Here is an 11,246-nt window from a genome sequence, read left to right on the forward strand (position 1 = left end):
ATATCTGAAAAATCTTAGCTGTTAATAAAATTAATACAAATCTGCACCGTGGCATTGCTACTAAAAAGCTAAGCTGGGCCTGACTCCTGGTGATATCAATAATACATTAATGTAGGTTTCTACCAATGTGTTTTTGAACCAACTGTCTCAACCTAATCTTTGCTGATGAACTTATCTCCAAGTACTAATTAGGTCACATCCAGTTAAATAATTAACATATAGTTTACAATATGAAAAAGATGCTTTAAAATACAAATATACTATAATGAATCTTCAGGAGAGATGGGATGCCTTCAACAAAACCACGTATTCAGCTAAAACTTGAAGAAAACAAATTCAGATGGCCAAAGCCAAGGCCAAGATACTACAGGTTGTCCTCAATTTACAACCACAATTGAGGCAAAAATTATGTTGTTAAGTGAGAAATTTGTTAAGTGAGTCTTGGTCCATTTTATGACTTTTCTTGCCACACTTGTTAAGTGAATCACTGCAGTTGTTAAATTAGTAACACGGTTGTTAAGTGAATCTGGTTTCCCCATTGACTTTGCTTGTCAGAAGGTCTCAAAAGTAATCACATGACCACAGGGCACTGCAAGTCATAAATGTGAATCAGTTGTTAAACATCCAAATATAAATCCTGTGACCATGAGGATGCTACAACAGTCGTAAGTGTGAAAAATGGTCATAGGTAACTTTTCAGTGCGTTATAACTTCGGTCGCTAAGCGAACTGTTGTAAGTCGAGGACTACCTGTACTTTCACTTTCTATTTCCCCTTTGTTCCTACTGCTATATCATAGGGCTGTTTATGCTTCAGAAAAGTGGTTGGAAAAGTGACTTCCACTCACTTACTACCTGGATTATTAATAAATTGGGTATTGCAGCCTGGGTTGTGACCCCCGAAAATCTTCACCGACGTTTTCTTTGGCCGACCAGGGGCTGTGCTCGATTCGAATGAAGAGCTGAGTCCTCCAGCTGGAAGGGGGCGCTCTCACCCATTTGACGTGAACGTAAAGCGGAAGTGCGCAATGCCGTGACCGTCGGCGTCCGCCATTACACGGTGCCGGAGAAAGAAGGAGGGAGGCCTAGGCTCTCGCGCGCCCTGTCGAGACGGGCGGTTGGGCCTCTCTGCCCGTTGGTCCCTCCCCTTTTCCTTCCTTCGGCGCCACGGCGGCGGCGGCCTTCCCTTTCCCTCCGTCTCCCTCTTGCTGCTTTTGGGCCTCCCCGAAGCACGCCGCGCTGGCCGCGCCGCCGAGCGCTCTCCTTCCTCGAAACTGAGCTGGCGGCAGGCGGCGGGCCGGCATGGAGGACAAGAGCTTTACCAAGGACTTGGACCAATGGATCGAGCAGCTCAACGAGTGCAAGCAGCTGAGCGAGAGCCAAGTGCGGACCCTGTGCGAGAAGGTGGGTGAGACGCGGAAGGGGGAAAGCGGGCTCTGGGTTGGGGTCGACTTCGCTCGTTTTCCTATCCGAAAGACGTCTCCCATAGAAGGGAAGGGTGGGAAAAGAAAAAGAGGCCGAGAATTGCTTCAGAAAAGGCGTTGGTTTGTTTCCTTCTGCTAGTAGCTTGAGGGTACCGTAGAACAGGCTCTGAGAGCCAAGGCAACAGTTCCAAGGCTAAAAGATGGAGACAGATTTCTGAACAGGGTGATTTTATCAAGAAAGGTCTTTGCCTACCTGATATATATATTTATATATATATATATATATATATATATATATATCCAGATTAAAGGAGAGCCTGAGAATCGTTCTCAGACAATACTTTTCTCCTCGGCTTTTAATTTTTTTAAAAATATGCGCACATCGTAGCCGTTGTCTTCCTGAGAATGTTTTTGTAGCCTTAATTGTCCTTGTTTCTGAGATTTTGTCTTGTGATCGGCAAAGGTGGACATGGGGAGGCTTTGAATTTCTGTTTTGCCAGGGGAGAGTCAAGGTCAGGCAGGATGAAAATGAAAAAACGGTGGAATGATCTCTCTGATCCGTGGTATAGAAGGCAAAACACACAAAAACGAGTGGGATAGATTTTGTCTACTCTCGCTTGTTCACTTTTTATTTCTGGTTGATTTATATGACTGATTTATATACAGCCATGACATTTGTTGGAGAAAGATGAATAGAACACTCTCGTGGGACTTCCTGCACCACAGTAAAATAATGAGTATCTAGGAAGAGTTTAACATTATTTTAATTAAATATGGAGTTGGAAAACAGGTTGTGAAAAGTTAATGATAATGCTTCTAGATTAACTTCTCTTCCCTTTATTTTCCCCCCTACATATATTTAAAACACTGAAGATTCACAGATTTTTATTTGTTTAAACACACAATTCTTATTTACACAAACTACAAACACCATAGTACATGTTATATTCATAGCTAGAGCTACTGAAAGATTAACAGGGTACAGTGGTTGTGTACTTGGTGTCCTTTGATGATTCAGTTATCTTCATTTGTGTAACATTCCTATCTACTGTGAAGATGAGGCATAAATAGGACCCAGTGCATTTAAAGAATTTTTATTCAAAATTATACTTCTTTTAGTTGCCAGTGGTAAATAAAACTCCTTTTACTGAGATCTCAACTAATGCAGCTTTCTCTATTCTAGTTATGTTATTTCACTTGAAGAACTCATTTTTTTCAACAAAAAGCGCTGAAGTACAATAGATGCTTATATGTACATTTCCCATATGTGGAATAACCATGAGGAGACTAAAACATAAATTTTTAAATTAATAGGATTCTCCCTCAGTTTGAACATAATAAAGCAGTCTGGTTTATGATTTTTTTCAGGCAGATCAGAATCAAAATATGTCTTACGTTAATAATTTACACATTAAATTTCTTAAGAGGTCCCTGAGCTGAATTATAGGTTTGGGCATGTATTTAGTATAGAAGTCATGAAAGCTTTGAATTTCTTCATATTTTTATTAAAGGTAGGAGATATGTGATACTCTGGCTACATTGGGGTTTTTTTCTTGGTGCTACTCTCAACTTCTATATACACGTAGTTGCTTAACGTTGATTTAAAACTGCTTGAAGATATTCCTTTTTGGTTAAGGTACCAATCCTTCAAAAAGTTATCCTTATTCTGTTTTACAACAACCTCAGTCTGTTATTTTCAGCCTTTGGCTCTAAAAAAGCTCCTTATACCCAGAGGCTGGCCTTGAATACTGTTTGGTCCTAATAAATAATTGACTCTCCCTAGGACCTGATAGACCACCTATTTTTGCAAGGGCTTCTGCTCTAAAATAGAGCCTTGAACTTTGAAATGAAACATTATTTACATGGGCCTCTTTATAACAGAGCAAGCCATATGAAATAATGGCATTATCACTATTAAAAGTAAAAATATTTGGAAGTTGGTAGTTGCTAGTTTTGAGTCTTAGGTAGTCCTTGTTTTACGACCAGTTGCTTAATTGCTGTTTAGAGTTACAACAGACTTGAAAAAATTAATTTATGACCTGTTGAAGTTATGACTGCCAAACCATCATCACACTCAGATCGCATTTCAGGTGTTTGGCAACTGGCTGGAATTTATAGCTAGTTATAGTGTCACATGATGGTGTTTTATAATTTTATTTTGCAGTTTTCTGGCAAAAAAAATGCCATTGGATCAACTGCATTTTGATTTATGACCACATGATTTGCTTAACAACTGTCATAAAAAATGGTTGTAAAATTGAGTCCGGTTGAATGGTGACTCTACTTACAACTGCAACAACTTACGAATTCCAGGCTCAATTGTGAGCATAAGTCAAGGACTACCTGTATAAATGCAGCAGTTGTTACTTTGCTGCCAAAAAAAGGAATGAACATGAACTAGTAATATTTGAAATAAAAACATGTAGACTTTCAAGTTATGCAGATGATTTCTGTGTAATTTAAAATTTATATATTTCCATCTAATCTGGTGGGGCCAATATTTGAAATTCCTTCATTTTTTTCTACTTGTTTTATCTTCGCAGTATTGGAATAGTATTTTTTTAGCCATTTCTAGCAAAAGAACAATAACCAAAAGTGTTACTGATATAGATTAACAATGTTAGCATGATATTAGGTAGTCCTTGACTTACAAACATTCATTTACTGACCATTCAAAGTTAACAGTGGCTCTGAAAAAGTGACTTATGATCATTTTTCACACTTAAATCCCCATGGTCATGTGATTAAAATTTGGATATTTGGCAACTGGCATGTATTTATGACAGTTGCTGTGTTTTGAGGTCTTGTGATCTTCTGACAAGAAGTCAATGGGGAAGCCAGATTTACTTGACTGTAATTTAACTGTAACTTAACAGTTATAGTATTTCACTTAACAGCTATGGCAAGAAAAGTCGTAAAATGGGGCAAAACGCACTTAACAGTTTTGCTTAGCAATGGAAATTTTGGGCTCAGTTGTGATTGTAAGTCAATGACTAATTGCATTATGGAAGGATTGAGAATTAAATGAAGCCCCTACTCTATTACATGCAAAAGTTTCAGCATAGTCCTGGGAGTTAACAAAGTAAATAAAAGTTCTTATTTAAAATTGTGTTTCAATTAAATTGATTTTTTAAATTTTAAATTGTCTTTTATTTTTAAAATTATTAATATCATGGCATGTTTCTCATTCTAAATATAGACGTATTAAGACATAGATATTTCATGTTTACATAGAGTTCCTTTGCCAGTCACACAGGTATTCATTTCAGATTTTCAGTCATAAATTTGAAAAATGGAGAACCACTTTTACAATACATAATTACTAGTTACTACTTGTTTCTATTAAATTTGTAGAAATATTAGGTAAGTACTAAATTAAAACAATTCCCTTAATTGTGAAACCTTTTTTACAATTTTATGTCTAATGACATAAAATGCTTTCACCATTTAATATTAATTAAAAATAAATCATCTAAGATAAGACCTAATAGTAAAAATGTAAGAATATAACAATGTAATTATTTTCTAATAAGAATTGGTACATTACTAGATATACAAATGCATGTATACTATATTGTATTACTGTAATTTTATACAGTTTCTAAATTGTGTAATAATGTGCCCTTTTTCTAAACTAAGAAAAATAAAAATTACATGCAATGTAATGCTAACTTTAGATATTACTTAGATATTATTTAGATATTTAAGTAATACTATATGTGAAGACCTATCAATGACTTATTAAATCAGGGCTGTCAAACTTGTGGGCCGGATGCGTCACACGCTGGCCACGGCCATTCCCAGTTTAGCAAAGGGGGGGAAAGTCTTGATATGTCACGTGATGACGCCATGAGGATGTGGGTTTGACACCCCTGTGTTAGATTTATAAAGCATAGGTTGTCAAATCCAGTAATCCAATCCACTCTGTATTTTATTGTTGGCAAATGATGTGCTTGGGAGAAAAAAGTTCTAATTCCTAAAAACTAGTATCTTTTAAAAGTTATCATTGGTAAAAGATTGCAGGTGGAAAAAAACAACAATGTTCTAGTTAGTGTTTAATTTTTTGGTACCTTCAGTTTTTTAGCCTGTTGCTGATGAAATTCAGGTTTGTATATACTGTGCATTTATAATTAAAAGCCTTCCCTGAGTTTTTTAAATATATGTTTTCATTCTCCTAATTTTATTAAACTACCTTAATTGCCAGTTACAGGTAAGAAAATGAGGTTGGACGAAACAACTGAGTGAGCAAAATTATGAGTATAGTTGAGGCTGAACAGGATTTTGAATCTGTAACATGACTTCACAGAAATATCCTAAATTTTTTGTTAGGAATTTTTCTTGAAGTTTGTTTAATTTAATTGTAAATCTAATTTAGGCAAGTTTCCCAGCTGATCAGCTGTTTGTATGTTTTTTCCTCCTTTATTAGGCTAAAGAGATACTAACAAAAGAATCAAATGTTCAGGAGGTTCGTTGCCCTGTCACAGTGTGTGGGGATGTCCATGGGCAATTCCACGATCTTATGGAGCTTTTTAGAATTGGTGGGAAATCGCCAGATACAAACTACCTATTCATGGGAGATTATGTTGACAGAGGCTATTACTCAGTGGAAACTGTGACACTTCTTGTGGCATTAAAGGTGAGTTTGTAAAACTCAGGTTATTAGAAGCCTATCTGTAATGATGTAACCAATTATATGGATGGATTATTACAATGTCTGTTTATTCTCTGTGATTAGGTGCGCTACCCAGAACGCATTACAATTTTAAGAGGCAACCATGAAAGCAGACAAATTACACAAGTATATGGCTTTTATGATGAATGTCTGCGGAAATATGGAAATGCCAATGTTTGGAAATATTTCACAGATTTATTTGATTATCTTCCTCTTACAGCTCTAGTAGATGGGCAGGTAAGTAATGTTATGCAACTATGTGGTCTCATTAGGTTTCATTAAAGTTTGATCATTTGATAAAATAATTAATTTATATTATTATCTTTGAATAATAAATGAGTATCTAGTATTGTCTTTTTTGTTACTCTTGGAAATCTTTCTCGAAGATGCAGGTGTGTGAAAGTTAGTATAACAATTGCCTAATGGTAGTATAATTGCCTGATGCCTCAGATTTCACATCCTCAATTCATGTCATTAAATGAAAATGTCCATATACACATTCACTGTTGAGGGTAAAACTTCCCTCTGCATAGTAGGCAACAGACCGGACAGCAAAGAGATACGTTGCTGGTTAAACACACAGATACTCACAGACTCTGAATGGTGAAAAATAAAACATTCTTTACTCTTAGTGAAAAAACAAACTTGGTTTCTCAAAACAATGATAAAACGTCTTTGAATAATCACTGTCCAACACAAAACATAGTTTGCTTACAGTTCTTTTCAGTCACACACAGTCCCTCTTCAGGAGATCAATCATCAAATAGCAGGAGCAGGAGCTCCCGGGCTTCCTGTCTACTTTTATGGCTGCCTGATAATAACACAGCCAATCATTCTTCTTATATCATTTAAAGTCACAAACATAGTTTTTCTATATATTATCTACCCAACCGTAGGATAAATATCCAACATTCACAATACATTTATACACAACAAAGGGTTAACATTCAGAAGACCATATAGTTCTAGAGAGATATAACTTAAAATATTAGTCTAAATAAAATGTGCTCGTATAGTTTAAAATTTTGAATACCCAGGAAAATCAGAAGCTGTACTACTTTTAACTATACCATACTGTGTTACTTAGACTGAACAGTTGGGAAATGTAATGGGGATTAGAGATAAAAAAGCAGTGTTATAAATTTCAAAATCAGTGTCTATTAAGCTAAACTATAATTATCCAGTGACGATGACTTGACATTAAGATTCAGATAATCCAAATTAAAGTAAAAATTGCCATATTGGTATGCCAGGAAGAGGGAAGTCTGCTCAGAGTCACACTGTCTTAATTCAGTGGCCTTAAAAAATTAATCAAGAAATAAAGGTTTAAAGTAGACTCTGCCTGCATATGTGTAATTTGATCTTTTCTCTTGTTAGATCTTCTGTCTCCACGGAGGTCTTTCGCCTTCTATAGATACACTGGATCATATTAGAGCACTTGATCGTTTGCAGGAAGTTCCACATGAGGTAACATTAATGGAAATCCTTCTATGGAGATTATGGTATTTTTCCTTTTGCTGAAGAACTTACATTTTAGAATGTTAAAGCAAATTATCAATTTTTTAGAATTGAAGAAACTAAAATTAACATAAAAGCAGCTGATATTGTTCCCATATATTGGAGTTATATACACGTGTACAAACTATTCTTTCCATTTTTAAATAGGGTCCAATGTGTGATCTGTTATGGTCAGATCCAGATGATCGTGGTGGCTGGGGGATCTCTCCACGTGGTGCAGGCTACACGTTTGGTCAGGATATTTCTGAAACATTTAACCATGCCAATGGACTTACATTGGTGTCTCGGGCTCATCAACTTGTAATGGAGGTAAAATTATGTTGTACCAATCAGTTGAGAATTCAAAGTGCCTTATCTTTAGGCAAAAAAAGTTTATATGAAGGAAGTACAGTTATATAAATCTGAAATATCAAAGGTGTTTCAGATCTGGCAGTTACACTAGTTGCACCTCTCAGCAGCCATGCCTTTTCTTAGTCCTGTATGGTAGTCTTGTATTCCCAGAGAGTTGTCATAGCAGGTATACTGCGTTACTGTCTCTTTAATGCCTTCTGAACTGAAATGCATTTTTTGTGGTACCATGTATGGCTGTACAAGATCACGGAAAGATTCAACTTCTTTAAAGTTCTGCTGACTGGTACATGAGCATACAAATCTCATTGGAGGTATTTATCTGTCTTTGGATCAGAATATCACAGCTTAATATATATAATCTCATTATAATTGCTTTTTACCAGTAGATTAAAGGTCAGTACTGTGTGTGTGTGTGTGTGTGTGTGTGTGTGTGTGTGTGTGTGTGTGTGTGTGTGTGTGTATATATATACACATATATATATATATATACATACATACATATACATATACATATACATATATATGCATACATACACACCCACACACACACACACATATTCATTCAGTCTCCTCTTCAGACTTTGTAAATTCTTTCATCAGTCACTCCTGTAATATCTCTGCAATTCTAATTAGCTTTATATTTTATCAATCTTAATGAAGTCTCACTTTGACATAACTTAAATGAGTGAATTGGAACAGTTTTTAAGAGATGGATGTGTTTAGTTCTTCACAATAAAACATAAGTCAAAGGTTTATGATATTAATGATCCAAGGGTAATATTTTAAATAATTTTGTGGAAGACAAGAACAATTAAGATTTTTCATCTCAGAGTGCATTAAACTCACTATTAATGTCTTATTACATTTCAGTAAAAAGCATTTGCAAAAGATAAAGCAAGGCATTTTTTGAATGTCTCTTAGTTAAGTCATGTATCTTGTTTTATTGAAACTATTTTTCTCCCATTACAGGGCTACAACTGGTGCCATGATCGAAATGTAGTCACTATTTTCAGCGCACCTAATTACTGTTACCGTTGTGGAAATCAGGCTGCTATCATGGAACTAGATGACACTTTAAAATATTCCTTGTAAGAATCTTCAGTTTTAACAAAAAATACATTTTAGCAGAAAAATAAGATTGTAATTTTTATAACGTGAGCCATAAATTAACCCAATAGGTTGTAATTTTGTCACAGAAAAATCAAAGCAAATGAACTAAAGTAAATACAAATTTAGCATGGGATGTGCACAAATAGTTATTAGGTTTTTAACTAAACAGGTTGAACATGTTATGTGAACGGACTTTGTGAAAGATATGATAGAATTGAGAACATGTGAACTGAAATTTGCTGGTTTTTTCATATAGTTCTGATTAGACAAGACAACCTTTTTAAAATAAGACTCACTAGAACTTAAAATAACAGAATTGGAACAGACCTTGGAGTTCTTCCCCTGAGAGCCTATACCATTCCAGACAAGTGGTTGTCCAGTCTCTTCTTAAAAGCCTCCAGTGATGGAGCACCCACAATTTCTGAAGGCAAGCCCTTCCGCTGATTAATTGTTCTCGCTGTCAGAAAATTTCTCCTTAGTTTTAGGTTGGATCACTGATAATCTAATTTTAGAGTAATATAAAAAGTAATTTAATTTTTTTAAATTGTACCTTTTGTTTCAGTTAATGCAAAATATTTTGATTGTATTACAAATCAAAGCTTCTATTAATGTATAGTGTTTAGTCCTGTTATAAGTAGCTTAAAACATAGTAGAGAACCTGAAAACAAGTTGTATGTGTCCCTTATTGATTGATTGATTGATTGATTGATTGATTGGATTTATATGCCGCCCTTTTCCGGAGACTCAGGGCAGCTTACAATGCGTTAAGCAATAGCCTTCATACTTTTGTATATACCTGCTTAGTAGGGCTTTCGCCCCCCCTCCCCCCAAGCGGTGTTCTTTTTTATACAAAGTCAGCTTATTGCCCCCACAAACCAGGTCCTCATTTTACCTACCTCGAAAGGATGGAAGGCTGAGTCAACCTTGAGCCTGGTGAGATTTGAACTTGCAGTAATTGCAGGCAGCTGGTGTTACTTAACAGTGCTTTAGTCTGCTGCGCCACCAAGGCTCATTCCCCACAACATCCTAAACTCAGGTAAAATAGCTGGATTTCAGCCCATTTTTTCCAAGGATCTAGGCGATTTTAAGCTTGGAATGGGAAGTGTTTGTCCGAGATGCCAGTTGTTGCCCACCCACCCACCCTTAAACACCCTGTTTGCTCAAAACCTGATAGAAATATTTCAGATGTCAGTATTACTTGTTGGTTTCCTGCACTTCTCCAGAGAAGTTTAAATTTAAGTTTCCTCCTTAAACATCACTTGTTTGTGGTATGGCATCTTTTTACTCAAAAAAAAAAAAACCCTCTTACCTCTTAAAAACCTATTTTGACTTGATTATATGCATATAGATTACATAAATAGTAACAAGTTGAGAATCGCATATAAAGTTTATACATTCATAATCAGTTAAAGGTAAAGGTTTTGTTTTCTTTCCACAGCCTTCAGTTTGATCCAGCACCTCGCCGTGGAGAGCCTCATGTTACTCGGCGTACCCCAGACTACTTCCTATAAACATCTCAGCCTGGCCTTCAGCAGTACTAGTATACTTGGCTTTTTTTTAAAGCAACAATTTATTTGATAAGTTGAGGTCTGTCTCAGCCTAAAGCCTCTTTATGGACCAAACTGTGCCAGAATGAGGATGAGCAGTTTTGAGCACAACGTAAGACTGACTTCACACACTAAACCTTTTATCAGTCAATCCAACAGCCAGTTTGCCTGCTGTAACTGTAGTAACTGGACTGTTCAGAGAGAAGAGGTAACTAATTTCTCCCTTTCTTGCTTATATGTACATTTTAGTTGTAGTGTTCAACTGGCATGTATTAACATTTTGAAGTTTAATGAAAATGTACAAACTAATGTCCCTCTTAAGCCTATTGCCCTCTATTTTATTGACATAAGTAACTTAACTGGAGAAAAGAAATCTCTTGGGAGTATATTGTCATAAGCTTTCTTTCCATTTAAACTAGGTTACTGTTCTGTGTTGATCCCTTTTTTCTGTATATTTGTCATGAAAGTGCTTGCATCTTATTGATGTATTTGAACAAATAAATCTGCAGATCATTATTCCAAACAGATGGATATGCTGAAATGGAATAATTTATCTGTCTGTGTTTCTCTTCAGCATGCACGCAAATAATTATCTGCTTCGTTGTATAAGATAAATCAGGTGACAG

General features: G+C 35.8%; 1 protein-coding gene across 1 annotated transcript; it reads left to right on the plus strand.

Moving 5' to 3' along the window:
• Window positions 1-1,042: 1,042 nt before the first annotated feature.
• On the plus strand, window positions 1,043-11,193 carry PPP2CB (protein phosphatase 2 catalytic subunit beta). Its single transcript, XM_070938481.1, has 7 exons — window positions 1,043-1,402; window positions 5,849-6,058; window positions 6,158-6,331; window positions 7,472-7,561; window positions 7,760-7,921; window positions 8,933-9,051; window positions 10,512-11,193. Exons 1-7 carry the CDS (start codon window positions 1,301-1,303, stop codon window positions 10,582-10,584), a joined length of 930 nt encoding a protein of 309 aa, XP_070794582.1. The 5' UTR covers window positions 1,043-1,300; the 3' UTR covers window positions 10,585-11,193.
• The last annotated feature ends 53 nt before the right edge of the window (window positions 11,194-11,246 follow it).

This window comes from Pituophis catenifer, unplaced genomic scaffold, assembly GCF_029215685.1.
Source record: "Pituophis catenifer annectens isolate HBS135680 unplaced genomic scaffold, rPitCat1.0.hap2 SCAF_2, whole genome shotgun sequence".
Taxonomy (NCBI): Eukaryota; Metazoa; Chordata; class Lepidosauria; order Squamata; family Colubridae; genus Pituophis; species Pituophis catenifer.